This window comes from Pongo abelii, chromosome 19 (genome assembly GCF_028885655.2).
Source record: "Pongo abelii isolate AG06213 chromosome 19, NHGRI_mPonAbe1-v2.0_pri, whole genome shotgun sequence".
NCBI lineage: Eukaryota > Metazoa > Chordata > Mammalia > Primates > Hominidae > Pongo > Pongo abelii.
The window spans coordinates 24,100,146-24,127,371 of NC_072004.2; the positions used below are offsets into that span (position 1 = coordinate 24,100,146).

At 47.6% G+C, this 27,226-nt stretch overlaps 1 protein-coding gene across 39 annotated transcripts in view; it reads right to left on the reverse strand.

Moving 5' to 3' along the window:
* LOC129051253 (tensin-3-like) overlaps positions 1-27,226 on the reverse strand; it is a 635,743-nt gene that overhangs the window by 495,416 nt on the left and 113,101 nt on the right. For all 39 annotated transcript variants that reach the window (XR_010138099.1, XR_010138090.1, XR_010138092.1 and 36 more), the window contains 5 exons: positions 22,026-22,090; positions 17,775-17,858; positions 8,724-8,836; positions 7,566-7,626; positions 5,361-5,436 (listed from right to left, as the gene is read on the reverse strand). Coding sequence is in view for 24 of the 39 variants with exons in the window: in XM_063718439.1 (XP_063574509.1) it covers positions 5,361-5,436; positions 7,566-7,626; positions 8,724-8,836; positions 17,775-17,858; positions 22,026-22,090 (399 nt within the window). In the remaining 15 variants the exon portion in view is untranslated. The remainder of the gene's footprint in view (positions 1-5,360; positions 5,437-7,565; positions 7,627-8,723; positions 8,837-17,774; positions 17,859-22,025; positions 22,091-27,226) is intronic.

A 27,226-nucleotide genomic window follows, 5' to 3' on the forward strand; every position in this document is an offset into this window, starting at 1 on the left:
GACACCAGAACCACGGAGGGGAAAACTCAAAGAGGACAAGAGGCCTTTCGAAGGAGGAGGATGAAGGATGGCTAGCCCGCCTGGGAAGCCACTTTCCGCCTTCAAAAGTACACAGACAGCCTCAGAAAACACCCAGACTGAGAGCACCAAGACATCTGCAGTCTTCAGGGTGTAAATCTATGCACATGCTTTCTGCTCCTTAGGATCCTCTCCAAGCCATGACTGTTGCCAAAAGAAATAAAACCACCTGCATATCTGAACTTTACACAGAAAAGGCCCTGTAACTTCTTCCCCCACTGCAGCCTTCTCAACTTAAGGTGTGCTCAGTGAATCTGCAGCAGGGCACGTCAAGCAGTCACAGGGAAAAACTGAAGGGCAAAGTGAAGGCGGCGTGGGCATCCTGTGCTGAGCATGGCAGAGTGGGTCACTGGAAGGTGGGAAGAGGCTAGAGAGGATGAATCCGGCGCTACTCCTGCACTGCACACCCTCAGAACACCCAGAAGAAGCGTGAACAGGAGGAGAGGATGGCTCCCGCTCCTCTCTAGGGATGCTTTGCCAATAATGAGAAACGTGCAACCACATTTTTTTCTTCCTGTGTTGTTCCCTTAGATCGTTTTCAGAGGGAGTCAACAGCACTGAGATTTCTGGGCTTTGGCAAAAGATGCACTCCCGACTCTGATGGGAGCGCTGGCAGTGACACCCTGGGCTTCTACTCTCCAGGTCGACCACAGATGTGAGCTCTGCTGTGAAGCCACGCCTTCTCTGACACGCTGGAAATCGTCTCTCCCACCTAACCTTCAGTTCTTACCACGGCACACCTTCTGCCATGCTCAGTTCCACCTGCCCTAGCTATCTGCATGCTCATCTCCCTGGAGGACCCAGACTCCTGGGAGCAGGAGCCCTGCACTGCCCACTCTCATGTCCACCACATCCTCTCATGCAGGCCACACGCTGAACGTGCTCAGGATAAAGGCTGTTGACAAACCACAGCCACATGGACCAGGCTGTCAATGGCACCTGACTGCACTAGTAATCTTACTAAACTTTCTAAGAGAGGTTTATTTAATAAACAGAGTTGTCACAGGCTGAATGGTGTCCCTCTAAAATCCATAGGTTGAAGGTCTCAGCACTTCAGCATAGGGCTGTGTTTGGAGATGGGGTCTTCACAAAGGTAAATTAAAATGAGGTCGTTAGGCTGGGCCCGAATGAATGATAACTGGTGTCCTTGTAAGAAGAAGAGATGAGGACATAGACACACAGAGGGAAGCCCAGGTGAGGACACAGGGAGAAGACAGCCACCTCCAGGTCAAGGAGAGAGGCCTCAGGAGAAACCACCCTGCCCACACCTGGATCTCAGGCTCCCAGCCTCCAGGACTGTGGGAGAATCACCTCTGCTGTTTAAGCTGAGACCAAACGGTGAAGCCTGAGTTGAGCGATCAGGGCCAGGGTGGGTGGACAGTGCTGGATCAGCAGGGCTTGGGGACAGAATGGCGGGATCAGCTGGGGCAGCATGAGGCGGCTGGCGGGTTCTAGTGGCCTGAGGGACACACAGTCCGAATGCCAAGCAGGTTAGAGCCAGCAACAGGTAGAGGACCAGGAGGAGATGTCAGGCTGGAGAACGCCAGCCCACGGTGGCCTGGAGGCCAGTGGGAAGACTCCCAAGGGCTGCAGGTGGGACGCTGAGGAAAGGAGGCCACTGCCTCCTTCACCCACTCACGGCCCCTCTCCACCCCGCCCCACCCTGTTCCTGGGCCTGCCTCAGTTATCAAGTGCCAAACCCACACCTCCACCACACACCTTCCAAGTCCCACCCATGCCACCCACGCAAAGCCTCATTCCAACTGCTACAACAGAGATGCATGTAATGTCTACTCAGACCACACGCTTGGACTGCGGTGCCCACTACAGGGTGGGACAGGATAGGATGCAGCACCATGGGGAGAGGGCCTGTGGGGTGGGTGGGGTGCTGGGGGTTCTTCCAGAGGGAAGAGGCAGTGGCTGCCCCAAAGACTAAGCCACAGTCTGGTCTGATAGAGGAAAGTGACCTGGTGATGCCGCAGGGTCACATCGATGCCGTTTCATCCTCCGCCAGGTGCTGTCCTGGGAGACTTATGCGACTGAGTACATTTAATCCTCACAAACCCTAAGTATGGTCTTCACTGGGCAGAGGTCTAACATTTCCCAAAACAAAATATGCAAATATGTAAGCCCTACAAAATCTCGTTTCAACCTTCCAAGACAACGACTTTCCTTGCAAGACAGACATCCTAACAACAGCATCAGCCTCTGTGGGTGCCTCAAGACTGGGATGCTGCATCTCTGTTTGTATAATAACACCCCTTCCAACCTGGAGCCAACTCACAGGACACTTCCATCTGAGTCCTCCTGTGACATCTCCCACCCCGTCTCATCAAGGCCTCTGTGGGCTACACAGTAGCAGCAGGTTCCCTCCTGCCAGAAAGCCCATGTCCCCAACAGGATCCCTAGGGCAAAAACTTCACTCATGGGCCTAGAGCCAAGCACAGGGACTCAAAAAGCACAAAACATTCAAAAAAAAGACTACTGGATGAATGACAGTAGGAAGAAGGGGCCACAGAAAATAATGAGGAGGAAGGAGGGAAGGAGCAGGGAGGAGGAAAAGGAAGAAGGGCAAGAGGAGGAGGGAGAAATTTGTAAAGGTGGGGTGGGAGAGAAGAAAGGGGAGAAAGGAGGAGGAGGAGGCAGGTGGAGGAGGAGGTAGCTGGAAGAGAGGAGAGGAGCCAGGCACTTCCCAGGAGACTGCCCCATCCGCCTGGTCTCAGGAAGACCCTGCAGTTACCAGCCCATAAACAGCCCAGGGGAGAGGGCTGTCCCATGCTCTTGGTGGAGGGTAGGGGGGAAGCCACATCTTAGCCTCAGGGTCACCCTGCATGACTGAGTTGTTCAGCTGCCTCCCATGAGTCATCTTAAAGGGACTGGGTCATGGGGCCATAACTACTCATCACTGAAGATCTGGTTCGGGGAGCACCCGCCCTTGAGATGCTGCCTCCCAGGGCAGGTAGAACACTATGCAAACAAGATGAGGGCGGGTGCAAATCCTACCAGCATCGCCCCCAGCCTCTCTTGGCCTACTATTTTTTTTTTTTTTTTCTGAGACGGAGTCTCGCTCTGTCGCCCAGGCTGGAGTGCAGTGGCGCAATTTTGGCTCACTGCAAGCTCCGCCTCCTGGGTTCATGCCATTCTCCTGCCTCAGCCTCCTGAGTAGCTGGGACTACAGGCGCGCGCCACCATGCCCGGCTAATTTTTTGTATTTTTAGTAGACATGGGGTTTCACCGTGTCAGCCAGGATGGTCTCGATCTCCTGACCTCGTGATCCACCCACCTCAGCCTCCCAAAGTGCTGGAATTACAGACATGAGCCACTGCACCCAGCCCGGCCTCCTCTTTAAAGCTGGAACACTGGACCCAGTTCCAGAGTGGGTGGAGGAGTAAAGTGCTGAACATAGCCGGTGCTCAATAAAGACTCAGGCCCTTTGTCCAGCAATCCCAGGAAGTGTCCTGGGAGAAGTAGCCTCCAGGGTGAAGTCTCCTAGGAAACAAGCCCAGGGCTGCCTTCTGGACCACAGGATGTGAGAGAACACCAGAGCGGATGTCTCTCTCCCCTCCTGGTCCTCCCTCTCACTTCCAACCACAGGGATGCTGCACCATCGCTGCAGCACAGCACCGCTGAGGACAGACTTCCAGCCCAGGTCCTCCTCCTTAGGACAGTAGAACAGAGAGCTAAGGAAACGTGTCTATAAAAACGTATGATGCACCCCAAACCTCAGCTTTCTTGCCTATGAAATGGGAGGCAAGATGTTTATAAAGTGCTTACTCAATGCCTTGAAAAGGGCTGGGCCCGGCTGTTGTTCCAGATCTGCCTTCCAGGCCTGAAGAACCCCTCAATTAGGTGGTGAGCATGTGAAACAGGACAGAACTGGAGGCCCCAGAGGGACCCCGCTGGCATGGATGGGTTTAGACGGTCTCCACCTTCAATCCTCTCCACTTTTGATCCTCGCTGATTTGATTTTTGTAAGAATTCAGGACCAGCAAGGTAGGGAGTTCACCACCCACTAAGCTAAGATTTTAAAATCTAGGGGTTACGGGGAAATTAATGAATATCCTCAAAAACATTGTACAGGGCATTTATAATACAATGAAAAGCTAATTCTCAATTCACCCTACTGCCTTATAGAAGTGGGTCTTCCAAGGCCATGAAATCTTTACATTCTATGATTCTATGCATGCTGAAAGTCATGTATATGCCTTAAAAGCTTACCTTATTTCAGATAAAAAACTTTCGTAAAATTATTTTAAATGTATGAATTGTCTGTATTCAAGAAAGATAAAAGGCAAAAATGTAATGATGTAATGGCTAATCTCCTCCAAGAACCAACACACCCAAGAGTCAAAATTATCTGGAGAAATCATTGTTTTGACCATTAATCAAGCTGTAATTGCACCAGCTGTATTTCACACTTCGGCTATTAATGATACTTAAATATTCTATTTCTGCACCCACACTCTGGGAGGCCTGTGATCATGTGAAGAATGCAAATTATAGTCAGAATACAGGGGTTCTCCGAAGTGAGTGGCCAAGTTAAGACATTAATTTCCAGGTTATATATCTCAAGGGGCTCTAGAATGAAAGAGAATCAAGAATGAAGATTTGTTCTGTCCCTTTAATTAAAATAGTTTTATTCAGAAAGTTAACTAAATGCCTTAAGGCAGTGGTCACCAATCTTTTTGGCACCAGGGACTGGTTTCACAGAAGACAATTTTTCCATGGACTGGTGGAGGATGGTTTCAGGATCAAACTGTTCCGCTCACTTCTTGGCGCCTGCTCAAATTATTACAGGGCTATTCCTAACCATGCACTACTCACCAGACGCTTCAACCGCCTTCTCATCAATCGCCCACATCACTTGAGATGTAAACTATGGCTGAATTATCCGCATCTCCATGCTAACGGCGCCTCAATATTTTTACCCACCTCAGATCATCATTCTCCTAAGGAGTGTGCAACCTAGATCGCTCGCACACACAGTTCACAATAGGGTTCGCACTCCTATGAGAATCTCATGGCACCGCTGATCTGACGGGAGGCTCAGGTGGTCCTGCTCGCTCACTAGGCCCAATTCCTAACAGGCCACGGACCGATAAGGTCCACGGCCCGGGGGTGGGGGACCCCAGTGTTAAGATAAAAGCTACTTTTCATTCTTCCTACAGGGTACTTTTTTTGGGGGGTGGGGGTTACTTTTTTAACACAGAATCATGATTTCAAGTCATCACCACTGGGAGAGTGGGGACACAGACACATCTGCGGCCACGGCGGGCACTCACCATGACATCTCCCTTCGGAAGCTGGGCCGGCTCGATGATGATGCAGATCCTGCTGGGGTTTTCTGGGCCAACGTTGCTTTGGGATGAAGAAGAAGGCAGATCATTATGCAACTTCATAATTTCGTGGGAAGAATACATGTAGAGAAAAGCAACCCTACAACCAAAAACTCAGAAATTACACAGAATGCCCAATCAGCCCAGAATCTAATTCCTGAGAATCTAAATGAATCTAAAAAGGTAAAGAAAGCTCCCAGGCCATGGAGGGTCCTCATAGCATCATCACGGTCAGTGACTGACTAGAAGTGACTAAGGTCCAACTCCAGAGGCCCAAGCTTGGAGACGACCATACAGCCTTAGACGAAGGGGCCCAGGGTAGGCACAGCCACAGTTTCAGTTACAAACTGCGGGTGCAATTCCAGAGTGACATCAGTGCACACAGGGCCCACAGCAAACCCAGAAATGTGACAACAGCTCTTTGTGAGTAGTGAGATTTGTTACCTTTACTGACTTTTCATAAAATGCCTGTCCACATCCAAAAAGACAAAGAAAGCTCAGAAATATATACAAATTTGGGGGATGTGTGGCTACCTTTTGTTTAAAATGCAAAGGAGGCCGGACATGGCTCATGCCTGTAATCCCAGCAATTTGGGAAGCCAAGGCAGGCGGATCACTTGAGGTCAGGAATTTGAGACCAGCCTGGCTAACATAGTGAAACCCCATCTCTACAAAAATACAAAATTTAGCTGGGCATGATGGCAGCTGCCTGTAATCCCAGCTACTCAGGAGTCTGAGGCAGGAGAATCGCTTGAATCTGGGAAGTGGAGGTTGCAGTGAGCGGAGATCGTGCCAGAGCGAGATGCTGTCTCAAAAAAAATAAATAAATAAAAATAAAAAACAAAATGGAAAGGAGCGAGAAAGAAAAACCACAGTAGTGAGAGCCTATCGTAGGACTCTCTCCAATATGCTCACAGTTAACCTTCCCTATTCTTGGGTTCCACATTCATGGACTCAACTGACTGGGGATAGAAAATGTTGTGGGAAATAAATAAAAAACAAAAATGCAACCATAAAAAATAATAGAAGTTAAAAAACAATACATTGTAACAACTATTTTCACAGCCTTTACATTGAATTAGGTATTGTTATGTAATCTAGAGATGATTTAAAGTATACAGGAGAATGCTCATGGGTTATATGTAAATACAATGTCAGTTTTTTTTTGTTGTTGTTGTTTTATTTTTTTTGAGACAAAATCTCGCTCTGTCGCCAGGCTAGAGTGCCGTGGCACGATCTCAGCTCACTGCAACCTCTGTGTCTCAGGTTCAAGCAATTCTCCTGTCTCAGCCTCCCAAGTAGCTGGGACTACAGGCACATGCCACCACGCCCAGCTAATTTTTGTATTTTTAGTAGAGATGGGATTTCACCATGTTGGCCAGGATGGTCTCAATCTCTTGACCTCGTGATCCACCCACCTTGGCCTCCCAAAGTGATGGGATTATAGGCGTGAGCCACCAAGCCTGGCCTTTTTTTTTTTTTTTTATTCTTGCTCTGTCCCCTAGCCTGGAGTGCAATGGTGCGATCTCGGCTCACTGCAACCTCTGCCTCCCAGGTACAAGTGATTCTCCTGGCTCCACCTCGAGTAGCTGGGTTTACAGGTGCACGACCCCACAATTGGCTAATTTCTGTATTTTTAGTAGAGATGGGGTTTCACCATGATGGCCAGGGGTTCGGTGGCTCACACCTGTAATCCTGGCACTTTGGGAGGCCAAGACAGGTGGATCACTTGAGGTCAGGAGTTCAAGACAATGCTGTTTTATAAAACACACTTGAACATCCTTGGATTTGGGTAATCAAAGGGGTTCCTGGAATCAATCCCCCTTGAAAACCGAGGTGCCACCATACTCCAAAAAGCAAATGGCCCTCTCTCCCCTCAAAATTCCAGCCCCCGTGTCCTTTAATGGAGCCAACTGGTATGACAGCCCAAAGACACTTGTGCAGGGCAGGAGGGAGGGCTGAGGCGTGATGCTGGAGCACATGCCATAAGAGGGTTTTCCCCACTGGACTCTTCTTTGGCTTCTTGGCATTCTTTGACCTGAACCCTCCCAACCTCTTCCTACTAGACAGGCACCTGAGGCTCAGCTGCAATTCCCTGAGCCATCCAGATCCCACAGCAGCAGCAGCAGCAGCAGCAGCAGCAGCACTCACTAGATCCCGGAGGTGTACACAGGCTGCATGGCTTGGTAGAGCTTCAGAAAGGGCCGGCACACTGAAAGAAAGGCACAACTGTCTGTAGAGGCATGACCGGTACAGAACGAACAGGAATTTGGCAATCAGAAAGACAGAAAGGGACGAGGAGACCAGAAGACTGCACCTGCGGCCTTTGAGGTTTGGGAAGGCAGTGCATGGAGCCACAGGGTTGCTGCAGGAAAAGGCCGGACCTGGTCCTAGAAGCCTGCAGAGCAACACAGTTTGACCTTTATCCAAAGGGTGCCAAAGGCTCCTGAATTGAAGCCAGGCTGCTTCAAAACCAACTAGCAGCTTGGCAAGGTCACTCTGGCCATGATGACCCGGGGGACCTGAAGGTATAGATGTACTTCAGAGACAATAGAAACCTCTGAGCAAGTACCTGCATGGGACTGGCGAGGAGGGGCAAGGGTCCTGAATCCCAGCCATGTGCTGTGTGTGCCTGCACGGGATTGGGAAGGAGAGGACAGGGCCCTGACCCTCAGCCATGTGCCATGTGCTCCTGCATGGGACAAGGGAGGAGGGATAGGGCCCTGCTGACCCTCGGCCATATGCTCTGTGCACCGTTGGGGAACTGGGGATGTGGGGACAGGGCCCTGATCCCCAGTCATGTGCTGTGCTCATCTAAGTGGGACAGGGAGGAGGGCTCAGGGCCATCACCCTCAGCTACATGCTGTGTGCTTTCCTGTGGGGTCATTTTAAAGGAGAAGGAGGAGACGGGCTCGTGAGATGCATCAGGGGAGACTGGGTCACATTCATGCCTCTCTTACTGGGCTTCTTCCATAGCTTGTGACCTCAAGGCCAACTGCACAGCTGACCCACCAGGGCTGCAGCCCAGAAAATGCTTGTCTGCCCGAGTCACTGTGCATATACACAGGGGTATTTCTGATCCCCCTTGCTGGCTGCCAGTCCCTCCCCTGATTAAATAACTTGGCCCAACCACATAAACATGGGGCTCTGACCACTGAAGGGGGACACAGTCAATCGCCAGGGAGGCAGAGGAGCAGACCCTGGGCCCTCTCGGAAGGAAGGCAGAGGCTTATCTAAACTGAGGGGCCCAGGACCAGCTCCAAGTCTGGGCCAGCCAATTGCAGGTGCCATATCATGAAGGACACTCACCTCCACCTGTGTCGAAGTTGGGGGTGCCGTGGAGGATGACAAAATGCAGGAACAGGGGAGAGGCATTCATTTTCACTGATCCGGACGGGAGCCCACTGAGGAACTGAATGTACCTGCAAAATGGACAGCTGGGTTAGACTTCCCAGAAGTATCTTCAGCCCCTGCTGAGAAGGGAACTCAAGGAGAAACATCCTGGCTAGGTCTGGGGCTCTGGGAGAGAACCGGTCCACTGCTCACAGCCTGGGGTTGGTTCTCAGCATGGTGCTGCGCTCACAGGTCTGAGGGCTTCCCACCAGCGCACCAGGCACCAGGCACCAGGCACCAGAGACACCAAGGCATAACCGGCCTCTCGGCTTGAGCATCCCACACCTGAAAGGCCTCTGTGCCTGTCCACTGAACCTATCGCCAGACAAAGCCAGGCCACAGGCCACAGGCCATCACAATCCCCATTGGTGAGCAGCAGGAAGCAGAGGCCTGGCACACCGGTGGGTGTGTGCTCTGTCACTAGCATTGTACCTATGGCAGGGTCACGTGACCCAGGCCCAGAACCACTCACTGCACCTGCTGCTTTCTGCTCATACTCGAGAGCCCTAAGAAAAGGCTGGAGTCCATACTCCCCTCGTGTCTTGCAGCCTGCCACGCCACATCTGATAAGAGGCTCTCCTTCCTGCTGTCCCTCTCTCTTCAGGGCCCAGCTCCAAAGGTGAAGGCCATGTGGGCCGTCAGCCTTTCTGAATTCTAGGCATCAGCCTCATGCTTCCAACACCGACCACACACAACTTCCATGAGCATTTGGTGGTCAAGAGGGAAGCTCCTACACTAGGAGCATCTGACTGCTGGGGTCCTCATGAGGCATGACATGGCAGCAGTGACCACAAGACAAGCCGGAGGCTTGCCAAGCTCTCTGATGCTTCCCTGGCCCGTCCTGCCTGTTGGTGCCCTGCCTGGCGTGGCTCCTGCCCTGAGGTCCCTCACCGTGGCCACTGCACCCACACAACCTCCACTTTAGCCTCAACACCTCTCATGGAATCTGTGTTTCCATATCTGTCTCCACCAAAGTACTGTACTCTTTGCAAGAAAAACCCAAACAATCAAAAACCCCGCAATATTTAACAATCTGTGCATCTCTCTATTGCCACAGCAGACTGAGGCAGGAAGTGGCAGGTGACTGTGTTGCCAGCACCTACAACCATACTACCCCAAGCCAGAAACGGCCATCACGGATCTTGTGTTAAGAAAAAAATATCTCACTTACACTGGCAATTCACACCCAGTCCCTTATTCAAGCAGTTAAATTTGTATACAAACAAACTAAACAAGAGATTTCTGTTAAACATTATCAAAAAAAGGAAAACCCTACTTATAGTCCACCCACTAGGAAAATGTTTGAAAAGCGAGTTTGCTTTTAGTTCAGTTACAATTCATAGTGAGAAACAGGGCATGTCAGTATTTTCATCTTCCTGGCAGCAAACTTCTCTTCTGCTCTCTCAGAACAGGGCAAAACCTCACAAGAGTCTCAGAGGACAGAGACGCTCAGCCTGGAGACATGGGGACCCTGTGAGGCCAATGATCAGACTTCAGTGGACCTCCAGGCAGCTCCCACATGCCTCCCCTGCAGGGTACTTTCTACCCTGGCAACAAGACTTCTCACCCTCCGTTGTATGTACGCAGAGGAATGCATGAATTGTGTAATTTTAATCATGCAAATTTTATGCATTGTGGATTTCATGGGTCCTTTGGCTCCCTGGTTTTGAGTAAAAGTGAGGAACCACAAATGCCCGGATTGAGAGGCCTGAGTCACCTCCTCTGGGGCAGTTCCACCCTTCCTCCAGCACGGGGCAGCTCTGGTCACTGGGAAATCAGCTCAGCTTGTCCGGTTTGTCAGTGGTACACTGAGTCCTACACCGTCTGGCCATGTGCTTGGGCGGTTCTGTAGTGACCATGTGGCTGAGATGGCCCTGTTCCCTGGGGGTGTTCTCAGTGCCCCATGTGCACCCGGACCAGGCATCTAGATGAAGTCGATGTTTGTTTTATGACTTCATGCAAACATGGAAGGCTCTGGAGCACTGGGCCTGAGGGGCTCCTGTTCATGGCTGCATAAGGGGTCCAAGTAGCTAAGCCCAGAGTTAGCGCCAAGGTCCTATGAGGGGCAAACAGCCATCCTCTGGGAAACCACAGCCTCTCCCTGACCCAGGTCTTGTACCATACTGTGGTCACAGAGCTTCATTTCTGCTGATGTGGCCTCGCTGGAATTGTTGCCCCTGACACCAGACAAAGCACAAGAAGTATTTCCTTCAGATGAGGAGGGCCAAGCTGACAGCAGAAGAACTTTGTTTTGCCACGGGCTCCCAAAGAAGGCCAAAGTCCAGGGCCACAAGCCCAGGGGTGGTCAGAGGGGAAGGGAAGGAGGCTGTCACTGCCTGGGACCCAGGACTCCAGAGTCCTTTCCCCAAAACCAGTTCTCAACAGTCATCACCTCCCAGGTCAGTCTACAAAGGGCTGCTCAGGTAATAGCTTAACCAATCAAAAAGTAACCCCTTGGAATATAATTCTCATCTGTCCTTTACAGAAAACAACTTTTTATGCATCATATTTTCAGGTAAATTAAAGACATAAAATGCTAAGGTAAATGTAATTTTTTTTCTTCCTTCACATGCTTTCTTAATAAGATAAGATTCACAACAACAACAACAAAAAACCCAACATATTGTTCAAAATCCCAAATAAAAGCATGCCTTTAAAAAACATTTAAAAAATAGCAATGCCTTATAAAAACAACGAAGTTCACTGCAAATATAAGCTGTAGTGAATGCTATGAGATTGCAGAAAGATAGCCAAGCATAGGTGATAGCACTGAGTTTGTGAGTGACTTCCTAGAGAACCACCATCAGTATCAAAGAAAAGAACATTCAGGTATGGATGAAAATAAGGGAGGCCAGGCACGGTGGCTCACGCCTATAATCCCAGCACTCTGGGAGGCTGAGGTGGGCGGATCACCTGAGGTCAGGAGTTTGAGACCAGCCTAGCCAACGTGCTGAAATCCTGTCTCTACCAAAAAAATTAATTAATTAATTAATTAATTAATTAATTTTAAAAATTAGCTGGGCATGGTGGCATGCGCCTGTAATCCCAGCTACACAGGAAGCTGAGGCATGAGAATCGCTTGAACCCAGGAGGTAGAGGTTGCAGTGAGCCTAGAATGCACCACTGCACTCCAGCCTGAGTGACAGAGCAAGACCCTGTCTCAAAGTAAAAAAAGAAAAGAAGGGGAAACGAACATGACAGGACAGAATTGCACAATTAGTTCATCCCGCTGACTATGGAAAGGATCAACTTTAACTTCGTATACATGGTATTTATCTGTGGCATTAAAGGTAGATATAAATGAATCAATTGTAGAGTATCAGATGCTCTCTGAAGACCATCCCAACAGCCTTATCCAAAATAAAATGTTCCTACTTAGTCAACACAGTTTTCAGAGCTGGAAAGAGTAGAAACCAGTTACTTTATAAAAACAGCTCCATTATTTTCCCATTGCTATCTTTTCTTTCTTTTTAGGCAATAACTCCCTGGAGATGATGTTTTCCATGCTTCTTCTCAAACCAGTGAGCACATTTTAAAAACTAAAGGATTGTTTTTAACTTGTAAGCAAACGAACATAAAAGCAGCTTGAAATTTTCAGTTGTCCCTTGCATTATTCACAGTCACTTCTAACAGCAAAAACTTCCATTTGGAATCTCCATAAATCTCCCTAAACATTTGAGTTGCAGTAGACGTAAGCTTAAATCTGTCTGAAAAGTGGGTGCATAAAAATCAGCATTCAAATGTTACTTTTCCAAGCAACAGGAACCATCATCACAGGACATCTTTCCCAACAGCTTACTCATTCTACATTCCTAGCACTCACAGAGTCAGCCATGGCTGCAGGGGCAGCACCAACCGGCCAGGAAAGGTGAGCTGGGCCACCTGTTGGTGTCAGCCAAGACTGGGCTGTTTCTTAACATTCTGCTGAGCATTCCCTTCCCTCTCATATAATGGGGAGAATAATGAGACCTACACATTGGAATTGCTGCAAAGATGAGTCAGTTGCATGGACATAAGGGTCAGAGTAGACCACAACACATCTGCCACAGCCTCTGCTCTCCTGAGGTATGCTGCCAGAGTGTAGGTGGCTTGGCCCACAGAGTTGGTGACTCAGAGGGGATGTCCGGGCCCAGGCAAAGTGTGTGGCTCCCTGAGGAATGGTCACCCTTTTTCCGCAGGCTGTGGGCAGCAAGGAGGACGTGCAGGGAAGGGCCACAGGGGCATGAAGTAAAATAGTCTTTGCAAAAATTTTAACAGTGAGAGAATATGACAGTGAAAGAGATCTAATGTAACCAACTCCCATCTTGCCTTTAACCTCCTAGCTGCCCTTGGCTATTCCTGGGCTTGGACCAAACTAACTTTAGGAGAAAGTGAAGTTTATAGTTTAAGTGATAATAGCCCAGAACTAAACCACCTTTGTAAAACTAATGCAAGACTACCACATTGGGAGGATGAACGCAGCTTGAATTCTGCCCAGGTATAGACTTAAAAGATTACTCTGGGGATCACAAGATTTGCAGCTTCCTCAATTACTGCTAGAGAGAACATCACCATTGTAGAACCTAAGATTGGCCTTTTGAGATGTCTATTCAGGCTTTTGCATTTCTGACAACTGACAGCTCTACCTGACCTGCCAACTGTTCTCTGGCAACCCACCCAGAAGTGGACTCAGAGGCAAGAGGGCCATTTTCCCCTATGATTGCACCCCCAACCACTTAGCAGCACCCATTCCCTAGCCACCCTCTTCTCCCCAAAATACCTTTGAAAAACCCTAGCCTCCAAATTTTCCAGGGGGCTGATTTGGGTAGTAATAAAACTCTGGTCTCCTGTTCAGCCAGCTCTGCATGAATTAAACTCTTTCTCTACTGCAATTCCCGTCTTGGTAAATCGGTTCTATCTGGGCACTGAATAACGAACCCATTTGTCGGTTACAGAGACTACCTGAGGAGCCTCATCCTTTAGAGAATGTGGAAAACTACTCCCTTTGTATCTTTAAAGTATTCTTTCAGGCACCTGAGGTAGTGTGTCAAAAATGACAGAAATATCAAAAATCAAATAATGCCATTTTTACATGTAGTTAGACAGGCATGAGCAGGGCAGCAGTGGGCTCTTTCCGCACCCACTAGGAGAATGTCGGGTAATGGTTCGGCAATTATCACATTGCCTCTCTGAAAGTGATACACTGGCAGCCGGTGCCAGGAGGAGGCCATTTCCTGATGGTCCACGCCTATTGCACTGTTAATTGAATGCAGGCCCCAGGGAGACACAACTTCTCAGGCACATGCATTAACAGAAAAAAATGGCAGAGTATGACCTTCTCAGGGTACACCACCAGAAAAGGGAAGAAACCCTCAGATAGGCATGCGTACAACTTCCTAAACATACTGCATGTGCTCACTTCCCAAGCAAAAGGAGGGCACTATGCATGCGGGCAGCCCCCTCTAAGGGAAGAATCATGGGAAAGGGGCACAAGACATGGGAAGTGGGCCAGTCTATGAAGTCTAGACCAAGGGTAAACACCACACTTGACCTTCATGTGCCCACTTGGGTCTCTTCTAAGCGTACTTTCCTTTCTTTCTTGTTCTAAAGCCTTATAAAATAAACTTCCACTCCAGCTCTGAAACTTGTCTCTGTCCCTTTTTCTGCCTTATGCCCCTCAGTCAAATTCTTTCTTCTGAGCAGGCAAGAATTGAGGTTGCTGCAGACCTCAATTATGGATTCACTGCTGGTAACTCGGATACCTTCCACCAGTAACACTATATAGGATAATTTCTAGGACATCCTGATTTCTGCATGCCAAGACATTTGTTTGGTCTGTCTTCCCTTTACCTCAAAGGGACACCCAAATGTGCATAGACAACATGACTGATGGCCTTAGGTCTGACTCCCATGTGGGGCCTCCCAGGGTCACCTTGGTAGACAACACGCAGGAGAGATCAGCTCCCCAAAGAAACAACTGGCTACCTGTGATTTTCCCCATTAACTCAGTGATGGGGCCAAGAAACGTGTGCTGCTGTCTCAACTCTCTCAGAAAGAAAGGAAAGGCGGAAAAGAAAAGAGATGTCAGAAACGTTAATAATTTTAATATTTTTCCATGATGCTGATAATAAACTAAAACTATACCCGGATTTTTGGGGGGTAGGAGGAGACAGGGTCTAGCTCTGTCATCCAGGCTGGCATGCAGTGGGGCAATTACAGCTCACTGTAACCTCCAACTCCTGGGCTCAAGGGATCCTCCCACCTCAGCTTCCAGAGTAGCTGGGACTACAGGTGTGTGCCATCACATCCAGCTAATTTTTTTTTTTTTTTCTGATAGAGATGGGGTCTTCCTGTGTTGCTAAGGCAGGTCGCAAACTCCTAGACTCAAGGGATTGTCCTGTCTCAGCCTCCCAAAGAATCGGGATTACAGGCTAGAGTCACTGTGCCACACCCAGTATTTCTTTTTAACTACTTCTCAAAGAGGAAGGCTTCCAAGTTTAGGGAAGGAAGTTCAGGGGTGCCTCAGTAACACAATGGTGGTCATGAGCACCAACAGGAGGCCACACCGGGGTGTCAACAAGCTGCTTCTCATGATTTGCTGAAGACAAGGAAGGTATACAAACAGAAAACTTACATGGGCACGTGTAAGTTTTATGGGTCAGCTCCATGGGCCAACTGCTCCATGGTGTTTTAGTGTAACAAACAAGGTAACAAAGATTGACCTCCCATCAGAGTTGCTGTTGAGACTTCTGAGCTTCCCAGTCACAAATTCCTTGCTAATTAATTATTCTCAAGAATGATTATTACGAGTTTGACTTTAAAATGATTTCTTGAGCTCAGTCCTAAAACAGCCTGCAGTGCACCCATCCCACTTCCCAGGCCATTCAGGACAACAGAGAAACCTCCCATCACAGAGCCTATTCCCATACAAGCTGTCCTCACACGTTCTTCTGGTCTCAAACTTTCCTCCAGATCTATCTTATGCATTCATTCGTTTACATTCTCGATTACCATTTGGTGAGCATCTTTTCATGCAGGCTCTGGTCAAGATAAAAAGAAAAGAGCAAGGAATAAGGGGCATTTCCCTGATCTCAGGAGCAGAGGGATTAACCATGGTATGTAAAATTGAATCCAGCAAACATTAAACAATGCAAATGCTCTGGCTTCAAATGTGTAATGACGGGAAGGATGCATGAAATCCCTGGGCATGGGAATGTGAGAAGAGCAGGGCACGGTGGCTCACACCTGCAATCCCAGCATTTTGGGAAGCCACAGCAGAAGGATTATTCAAGCTCAGGGGTTCAAGACCAGCCTGGGCAACACAGTGAGACACTGTCTCCACAAAAATTTTTAAATTAGCTGAGCATGGTGATGTGTGCCTATAGTCTCAGCTACTCAAGAGGCTAAGGTGGGAGGATTGCTTGAGCCCAGGAGGTTGAGGCTGCTGTGAGCCAAGATTGCACCACTGCACTACAGCCTGGGAGACAGAGCAAGGCTCTGTTTCAAAAAAAGAAAAAAAAGAAAATGAGGAGATATTTTCTCCCTTTACCCATATTCTTTTAATGTTATAAACAAGCTGCTGGTGCCGTAAGAAATAAGAACAAAAAAAAAGGAAAGACGACAGCTGGACTTCCTGTGTGCCAAGCATTCTGCATGAGTTACTCCCTATTTACACATCATTTTCCATGCAGGAGGTCATATGAATGTCACAGTTTTGGAAACTGTTCAACAAAGAAATAACATTTAATGGTTCCAAAAAAAACCCAGAAGTGACTGTTTAACTAAAATATTTTATAAAATGGTAGGTTTTCTGAAAAAAAATATGCTAGGTTTTCTGCACGCAACTTGCATTGCATGTCGGCCCTGTTGCTGACCACGGTCCCACACCCTAGCCCATGTTCCTCCAACACACCCGGTTTCAAGAGAAACAGAGCCATGCCATTGGAAATAGCAAGACAAAAGGAAAAGGTGCCTCTGGTGATGCTTGAAATCCCTTTCTGCCCGTCTACCCCCGTGTCTGCTGACATAGCCCTCAGTTGCACTGGAGAAAACATACAAGGCATCAAAACTTGCATACACAAGGTCGGGTGTGCAACTACCTGTCTCCAAAACGGAACACCATTTGGCAATCACCTTGGCAATTCTCCTACAAATTCCCTGCTGTGGGCTTTGAAATATGCCATGGAGCTACCTGGTTGGCTCTAGGTGTCACCATCTGTGGAGGAAGTGCACCTGGATGGGGAGCCAGCTGTGGGTCCTTCTCACTGCCTCTCAGCCAGCCCTGCTCAGGTTCTTGACCTCAGCCTGCTGGGGCTGGTAGCAAAAGGAGAAAGTTCTGCACCCCACCATGGCTATTCCCCACCACTTACTGAGCACATTCCAGGGGCCATGCCCAGAAGTAGAGAAGGGAGAGATGGGCAGCATGACAGAAAAATACTCCGTGGCCTCAGGGAACTGATGAGCTACAAGAATTGGCCAAGTGCAACTGCTAATGTGTTTGTGTAAGTAAAGTTTTATTGGAATATAGCCACATTTCCTGATTTCCATATTGCCCAGGGCTGCTTTCATGTTAGAACAGTTGCGATAAAGATCCTGTAGCCTGCAAAGCCTAAAATATCCACTCTCTAGTCTGTTGCAGAGAGAGTTCACTGACCCCTGGTCTAGCCAATAGAACCAAGTTCCAACATAATAATGGAAATCAAAACACACTCACTGCAAGAGAGGAAAATGCCAACTGGAGCAAGTCCTCCCTCTACCTGTCAGTGCAAGCCAGCAGCATAGGGGGCTCTCTCTCACCACAGACACACAGGATGGCTAGGTCCTTAACCTCCGGGAGGGACAAGCCTCCCCACCACCTTCACAGTCTTTGGCATGACCCAAGAATACCATTTAGGTATTGGGACAGAAGAGATGCCTCTTCTGTTTTCACATTTTTATATGTAAAATTTCATTCACCTCTTCACTCTGGCTTTGGGGATGTATACATACCGTTTTTGGGAAGGCTGCATTAAAGCTGAAACTTTGTCATCATAAAACTTCTTCATTGCAATCCTGTCAAGGGCCTGGTCGGCGCTGGAGGGGAAAGAGAGAGAGAGAGAGAGATAACTCAATGGAGCTCACACCACGTGGGTGCGTGATGGGGGATGTGTCTCATGGCTGTTGAAAGCGACCAGCTCCCACAGGGGGCTTCACCCTTTGCTGCACCTGTGCACACCCAATCCACCTGTCTCCTGTTAGACTTCATTTCCCCTGCAGGAATATACTGTGCTCAAAGTGGGAGCCATAGTGCAGGGTCAGAATTCTCATCTGAAATAACAGCTCCTTATCTAAAGATATGATTCTTAAGAGTGCTGAATACCCAGCTTGCAGAAGAACCAACTGAGGCATCTCAGCAGGCAAGTGGTAGGGCTGGTGTCCAAAACTGTCCCTTGGCCACCCTACGTCCTAAATAAAGACCATTTTAAGTGGGTTCTGTGCAAGACAAGCAGGCAGACTCAAGTCTCAGGACCACAAGGATGCAGGGAGCAACCCAGGGCAGGAGAGTCAACGGACCCCCCCATGAAGTCCCAAGAGGCACCCTCAAGACACAAGTGGGCCAGCCTGTGCCCCACCAGTATGTCACTCCCAGGACTGGGCTTGAGAACACTGCAGGGCACCGGGGTTGGAAATGTATCTGAGGCCTCGGGGCTGCAGCATTGTTTTTGAAGTGATTGAAAGTAACCCTGCTTTTCAACAATATAGTTGACCTTCAATGCCAGGTCCACAGTGCTCACAGTTAGTGTCTGACAGAAACTTCCAGAAATCTCACAGCAGGGCATTCGTGGGATTTCTTGATATGACTTCAGCACAAATCCTGGAATATGAGTGCAGTGTCTTAACAATTCCAACTCATTTGGGCCAAATGCTTCCTTAAAACCCTGATAGGCCGGGTGTGGTGGCTCACACCTGTAATCCCAGCACTTTGGGAGGCCAAGGCAGGCGGATCACCTGAGGTCAGGAGTTCAAGACCAGCCTGGTCAACAGGGTGAAATCCTGGCTCTACCGAAAATAAAAATTACCGGGGCATGATGGTGGGTGCCTATAATCCCAGCTACTTGGGAGGCTGAGGTGGGAGAATCACTTGAACCCGGGAGGCGGAGGTTGTAGTGAGCAGAGATCACACCATTGCACTCCAGCCTGGGTGACAGAGTGAGATTCCATCTCAAAACAACAACAACAACAACAACAACACCTGATAAAGTGGGCCCCTTACTTAGAAAAACGTGTCTGTGCCCCTCTAGAAAAATGATGTACATAAGCACTGTGGACTTCATAAAAATACCGGTAGAGAGACAGGCAGGAGGAGAAAGAAACATACTCAAAAGTAAGTTGAGTGTGATTTGACTTTCACAGAATGCTATAAAATGGACAACTTGCTACGTGCATTTACTAGGCAAGGGGCTGTGCTGGTGGCGCAGTTACAAACAGAAGGGCCCACTTTAGCACCGAGTCCATCACATACTGAGCAGGAGAATGCAGCTCCATAGCCTCCCGGTGACTTTTAAGCATTCCTTTTTCTGAAATTTACTTGTTTTATGAAATGCTGAGAATACATTTTGACCAATGTTTATTTTCCATAGTAATATTAGTAGTAGTAATAATATTAGTACTGGTTTTGTCTTTATAACTCTTATTTTTATGGTGTTGATACAAGACTGTTCTTCTTCTCTGGTGACTTGAAGTTTCTGTTTTCTTCTGTTTGCAGTTTGTGATAAAGATCTCAAACATGTGCTTGTGCTATCTGGGATTACTCTACTTCTGAAATATAATCTAAGAGGGAACATTGTAGAAATGATCAAAGATGTATGTATAAGAATGTGTTCATCATGGCAAGCTTTGCAGTAGAAAACAACTGGAAGCAACCTTAATTACCAAAAAAAAAAAAAAAAAAAAAAAAAACACTTGGGAGGCCAAGGTGGGCAAATCGCAAGGTCAGGAGTTCAAGACCAGCCTGGCCAACATGGTGAAACTACGTCTCTACTAAAAATACAAAAGATTAGCTGGGCATAGTGGCGGGTGCCAGTAATCCCAGCTACTTGAGAGGCTGAGGCAGGAGAATCACTTGAACCTGGGAGGTGGAGGTTACAGCGAGCCAAGATCACGCCATTGCACTCCAGCCCCGGTGACAGAGTGAGACTTCGTCTTAAACACACACACACACGCACACACACACACACAAAACTGACAAAACTGGAAGCAACTTGGATAGGCAAAATCAACAAATGCTTAAATACATAACATATCCGTTGAATAAAGTGCTATGCTGCCACTGAAATGATGTCGGGAAACGATGCGTATAAAATGATATTAATGTAGAAAAGCAAGTCACAAAGAGCATGTGGTATCAGCCCATTTAATTGAAAGGCACTTAATACTATTACTCCTACTAATCACAGCAGCGTTAATGGTAGCCAATACCTGAGTACTGATGCTGTTCTAAGTGCTTCTTGTGTAACATATGTTGAACTGTCACCACATTCCGGGAAGTAGGACTACCATCATTTTCCAGGTAAGGATGCTGAGGCTTAGAGAGATTCATGTAAATTGCCTGACACATGCAGATGAAATACATATTGACTACTGAGAGAAAACAGAATTTGTAGCAAGAGGTCAAAGGGGTGTTTTTAGCCCTAAGACATCTACCCTTCCCAAAAAATCCAGGACTACCCACAGTGCATGGAACTTCGGTTCAGGCAGTACTACTTTGCTGGGGATAGAAATGCTCAGTTGCAGCTGGGCGTGATGGCTCACACCTGTAATCCCAGCACTTTGGCAGGCCGAGGCGAATAATCACCTGAGGTCAGGAGTTCAAGACCAGCCTGGCCAACATGGTGAAACCCTGTCTCTACTAAAAATACAAAAAATTAGCTGGGCATGGTGGCACACACCTATAATCCCAGCTACTCAGGAGGCTGAGGCAGGAGAATCACTTGAACCCGGGAAGCGGAGGTTGCAGTGAGCCAAGATTGCACCACTGCACTCCAACCTGGGCAACGGAGCAAGAGTCTGTCAAAAAAAAACAAAAACAAAAACAGAAGTGCTCAGGTGGTCTCTGTCCAGAACCAGCCAGGCTATGTTTAGTTACCAACCAAATGTCTTTGGCATCATTGAGGGATGGATGTGCCCAGGAATCTCGATTTTCCTGGCACACACACACACCGATGATTATTCTCACCAAGAGGGTATCTGATTTTCACTTGGGGGTTGGTTTCCTCCCTGGCAGACACCAACTCCCCAGTTGGTTTCCAGAGAAAACATTCAGAAAGTCAAATTTCACTCCTTGGTGCTAGAAAGGAAAAGGTTTATCGGCTGATATGAATAGGCTTCTATTTCCTCAGAATGGAAAGCTCAGGCTTTACAAAGAGGCCATTGAGAAGACAGGGCAGATGCAAATGCAGACCCCATAAATAATGATATTTTCTGCATTGCATTTCAGCGAGAGTGAAGATCTGCACTCTGGGAAGGGTTCAGGTGTACACCACAGCTGCCCAAGGCCAGGAGGATGGGCATAGGGCTGAGGTCCTTGTGGCCCTGCCGTGTTTGTGTCATGTCTGGCTAAGGGGACCCAAGTGGCACCTCCAAAGTCTCCATGATTACAGTTCCATCTTATGGAAACCAGCCCAGACCTGGCTCTCCACTCCTAGGCTGTGGGATCATGAGCAAGCTGCCTGGCTCCTCTGAGCCTCACCTCCCTCATCCATGCAATGGGAATGATACTAACTGCCTCATGGGTTAGTTAGGAGAATTCAGGGAGAAAAGGAAAATATTCAGTATACTTCCCAGAGGCCCAGTGCCTGCAAAAGAGGTGGCTGTCACCATCATTATATACAAGGTATGAGCTGATTTAGTGAGACCACTCTGTTCTTTTCATAATCGTGACTTTTATCTCTGTTATTTTTTATTAGAGAATTCTCTATTAAAGAACAAGGGACAGTGGGGCCACTTATTTTTTTAATGCCTCCATGGAAGTACTTAGAATCAATCATACACAGTCACCCAACCTGGAAAATGCCACTTTCACAAGTGTAAACGCTTAACTGGAAACTGGGTTTCCAGGCACTGACCACCCCAGCACTGGGGGATGGGAAACACAGGTCAGCCAAGCCCTTGGTATCCAGAACAGCTCCTGCGCAGACAGCCTTCAGCCCCATGCAGGCTCAGCTTTTAGCACCTGAAGACAGCGAGCTGACATCATCCTACCTGGCTGAGATGTTGGTGAAATGCATGTAGGATGATATGACCACTCCTATGCATCCTTTCCCGCCCTGCAGGAGACAAAAGATCAGCTGATTTTCTCTGAAATCCCACAGCAGAGATGTAATTAGAACAGGAAAAGACTCACTAGTGGACAAAATAATAGAGAGCCTGCCTTGGAGGTAAGGCCAGCATTACCCACAGCCTTCCTGTCTGGGAAAGTCAGTACCCAGTGCAACTGGAGTCTCTGCAACAGGGAACCGAACCTGCATGCTGGGTGCAAACAGTAAGAGCGGGTGCTAACTGGAGCAGCCGTAGAAGCCCAGGAGGGCAGACCAACACAGCAGCTGCCTGTCATTTTACCCAATTAGGCTGGAAGAAACTGTGCCAGGAGCTGCAGCAATTAGCATGACTTAATTATCCAGGTCAGACAGAAGTGAACGCCTGCCTGCTAACGGGCTGACAACGATCAGGGCTGCAAACACAGCTCAGCATGATGGGACACAGATTCCAGCTCACTGGCAGCACTGCCAGCACCTGAGCTCCACGTACACCCCCGTAGCCCGCCCTCACTACACATAGAGGAACCATTGTCCCAGGCAGAAGTTCTGGAAAAGGACCCACTCAAACCATAACCACAGACACCAACAGCCCAGCCCACAGACCAGCAACACCAGCAGGAGAAGCAGAAAGTATTGGACAGGCCACCCTCACCCAGGGCCATAGAGTGCCACCTTCTAGAACATACTCTTACAACCTACAACAGCAGATTGCAAACCACAGCCCAGGAGCTACTTCTGCCCATTACCTACTTTCCCACAACTTGTGAGCTAAGAGTAGTTTTACATTTTCTAACTATTAAGAAAAAATTTTGAAAAGAGAAGATTCCACGCCATGTGAAAATGTGTTGAAGTTCAGATTTCAGTTGTCCATATACAAAGTTTGACTAGAACATGGCCATTCCCATCTGTTCACCTACATCCAGGGCTGCTTTCACTCTCTCTGCAGGGGTAGGTTTGAGTATTTGCAGCAAGACCACGGGGACTGAAAAGCGTAAAATACAATCTGGCTCTTTTTTTTTTTTTTTTTGGAGACGGAGTCTCACGCTTTGTCGCCCAGGCTGGAGTGCAGTGGCACAATCTCGGCTCACTGTAAGCTCCGCCTCCCAGGTTCACGCCATTCTCCTGCCTCAGCTTCCCAGGTAGCTGAGACTATAGGCGCCCGCCACCACGCCCGGCTAATTTTTTGTGTTTTTAGTAGAGACGGGGTTTCACCATGTTAGCCAGGATGGTCTCGATCTCCTGACCTCGTGATCCACCCGCCTCAGCCTCCCAAAGTGCTGGGATTACAGGCGTGAGCCACCGCGCCCGGCCTAATCTGGCTGTTTTTAAAAATATTTGCCAACCCCTTATCTGGAATCATATAAAGCCAAAAAGGCAGGGCCTCTAATATGTAGCTCCCTAACTTCTTGAGAAGAAACTACTGATCAAATTCAAGTCACAATTCTGATAAGCCCAGTCACACATGAATGTCACCCAGGAGCATCCTCTCTGTCAGTGAAAGTCAAGAGCATGCCTTATAGGTACTCAATGCGGGCACTTGATACACTCTTTGCAGCTGAATCCTGGCACGTGCAAATTATTAACAGTATGGCTACTAGTATGCCTCTTGCATAAAACTGTATTTGACAGCAATTCACCTACAAAGAAACAACACTTCAGCCAAAACAGGCACACATGGCGGTAACATTTACCCCATTACCAATCGCTTTTGTGGCACTATTTATGGATATATAAAGCAAGTATTTTTTTTCTTTTTTTTTTTTTTTTTGAGACAGAGTTTCGCTTTTGTTGCCCAGGCTGGAGTGCAATGGAACGATCTCGACTCACGGCAACCTCCGCCTCCCAAGTTCAAGTGATTATCCTGCCTCAGCCTCCCAAGTAGCTGGAATTACAGGCATGCATCACCATGCCCGGCTAATTTTTTGTATTTTTAATAGAGACAGGGTTGTTCCATGTTGATCAGGCTGATCTCGAACTCCCGATGTCAGATGATCCCCCCACCTTGGCCTCCCAAAGTGCTGGGATTACAGGCATGAGCCACTGCGCCCGGCCTATAAAGCAAATATTAAAAGATCTGAAGGGACAGATAGAAATGCCACAACCGTAGGGGACTTCAGTACCGCATTTTCAACAATGGACAGATCACCTAAACCAATAAGAAAACAGGGTACTCAACCTGCACTTTAGACCAAACAGACCTTACAGACATATACAGAACACTGCATCAGAATATGCATTCTTCTGAAGTGCACACAGAAGGTTCTCCAGGATAGATGGCACGTTAGGCCACAAAACAAACCTTAACGAATTTAAGGAGACTGAAATCATATCCAGTATCTTTTCTTTTTTTCTTTTTTTTTTTTAATGGAGTCTCCCTCTGTCGTCCAGGCTAGAGTGCAGTGGCAAGATCTCAGCTCACTACAACCTCCACTGCCTGGGTTCAAGCGATTCTCGTGCCTCAGCCTCCCGAGTAGCTGGGAATACAGGTGCATGCCACCATGCCCAGCTAATTTTTTTGCATTTTTAGTAGAGACGGGGTTTTACCATGTTGGCCAGGCTGGTCTCGAACTCCTGACCTCAGGTGATCTGCCCGCCTTGGCCTCCCAAAGTGCTGGGATTACAGGCATGAGCCACCGCGCCTGGCCTCAAGTATCATTTCTGACCACAGTGGTATGAAACCAGAAATCAATAACAGGAGGAATCTTGGAAAATTCACAAGTTTATGGAAATTAAACAACATACTCCTAAATAACTACTGGGTCAAAGAAAAAAGTCAGAAGAGAGGTTTAGAAATATCTTGGGAGAAACAAAAATTGAAACACAACACACCAAAAACTTATGGGATGCAGCAAAAGCAGTTGTAAGAGGAAAGTTTATGGCAATAAATGCCTATGTTAAAAGAAAAAACTCTCAAATAAAAAAACCTAATGTTAGGCCGGGAGCGGTGGCTCACGCCTGTAATCCCAGCACTTTGGGAGGCCGAGGTGGGTGGATCACGAGGTCAGGAGATCAAGATCATCCTGGCCAGCATGGTGAAACCCCGTCTCTATTAAAAATACAAAAATTAGCTCATTGTGGTGGCACGTGCCTGTAATCCCAGCTACTAGGGAGGCTGAGGTAGGAGAATCACTTGAACCAGGGAGTTGGAGGTTGCAGTGAGCCGAGATCACGCCACTGCACTCCAGCCTGGTGACAGAGTGAGACTCTGTCTCAAAAAACAAAACAAAACAAAAAACCTAATGTTGCACCTGAAGGAACAAAGAACAAACTAAACCCCAAATTAGCAAAGGAAGGAAAAAACAAAGGTTGGAGCAGAAACAAATAAAGGAGAGACTAGAAAAACAATAGAAAAGATCAACAAAACTAAGGGTTGGGTTTCCTGAAGACTAACAAAATTGACAAATCTTTACCTAGACTAACATAAAAAGAGAAAACTCAAAATCAGAAATGAAAGAGCAGTCATCATAACTGATGCCATTTAGACACAAAGAAACACAAAAAACTACAAACAATTACATAGCAATAAATTGGATAACCTGGAACAAACTCATAAATTCCTAGACACATACCACCTACTAAGACTGAATCATGAAGAAACAGAGAATCTGAACAAAACAATAACAAGTAAGGAGATTGAATCAGTAATATAAACTCTCCGACAAAGAAAAGCCCAGGACCTGATCACTTAACTGATGAATTCCATCATCGAAAAAAAGAGAAAACTTTGCTATGGTTTAAATATTAGCCCCTTCCAAAACTCATGTTGAAATTTAATCTCCAATGTGGCAGTATTGAGTGGTGAGGCCTTTAAGAGATGACTGGGTCATGGGGAACCTTGCCTTCATGAATGGGTTAATACATCTGCGGATTAATTAACTAATGGGTTAACGAGTTATCACAGGAGCGGAACTGGTGGCTTTCTAAGAAGAGGAAGAGAGACCTGAGCTAGCACCCTCAGCCCCCTCGCCATGTGATGCCCCGTGCAGCCTCAGGACCTCTGCAGAGTCCCCAAGAGCAAGAAGGCGCTCACCAGACGCAGCCCCTTGAGCTTGGACATCTCAGCTCCTATAAATTTTAATATAAGAAATAAATTCCTTTTCTTTACAAATTACCCAGTTTCACATATTCTGTTATAAGTAACAGAAAACAGACTACTGCAAACTCTGCCAGAAAGCTGAAGAAATGCAAACACTTTCAAACTCATTTTACAAGGCCAGCAGTACCCTGATATGAGGTCTTTCTTAATGCAATAGTAAGTATTTAAGGTTTTGCAGGCTGCAAAGTCTTGTTTCAACCATTCAAACCTACCCCTGCATTGTGGGTGGAAGCAGCCATGGATGTACGTGAACAGATGGAGGTGGCCATGTTCCACTCAAACTACGTATGGAACTGAAGTAGGACATCTTCATGTAATGTTCATGTAAATAAAGCTCTTAGCTCACAGGATGTAGAAAACACAAGAGGGCACGATAGGCTCATGGACTGTTACGTTTTAGTGCAAGCTGCATTCTTTTGGACTTGGAACTGTTCTTAACAAAAATCACAGAATCACTAATTGCACAATTTTCCATGGGTATTCTTCACCATGGACTCAGAAACAAAAGGCATGGTGTGGATGAAATCTCCCAAAAGAACTGCAGGCCATTTCTGGTCAGTCAATAACCAGGATGTGGAGGGGTGAGGAGGAGACTGCACACACCCACACAAACACAAGCCTCTGCATCACACAGCAGAATGGGAAGCATAGCAGGACTGACCCTCACTCTGTTCCCGCCCAGGCTGAGACACGCCCAGCTATGCTAGAAATTCCTGGCATGTGTGGAAGGATACGCGCATTCTGCAAAGCAGGCGGATTTCGCCAAATGTCAGCGATTTCACCCCTGCAGTGATGATGATGAACTTCTGTTAACATCGACATCAGCAATTTCAAATTAAAAGAGGGCTTATCTCTCAGGGCACAATTTCTAAGCTTTTCAAAAATGATTTACATGGCACCAGAAGAGGGCAAGCGATTAGCAAATCACTTCTGAGAAGTTTCAACATGTTCCCATGAATTCCACTAACAAGAGCTGTCCAGAAAGCCTAAAGTTGCTTAGCAAAATGATGAATTTTAGAAAGCTCTAGGTGGTCCCCACTAGGACCCAT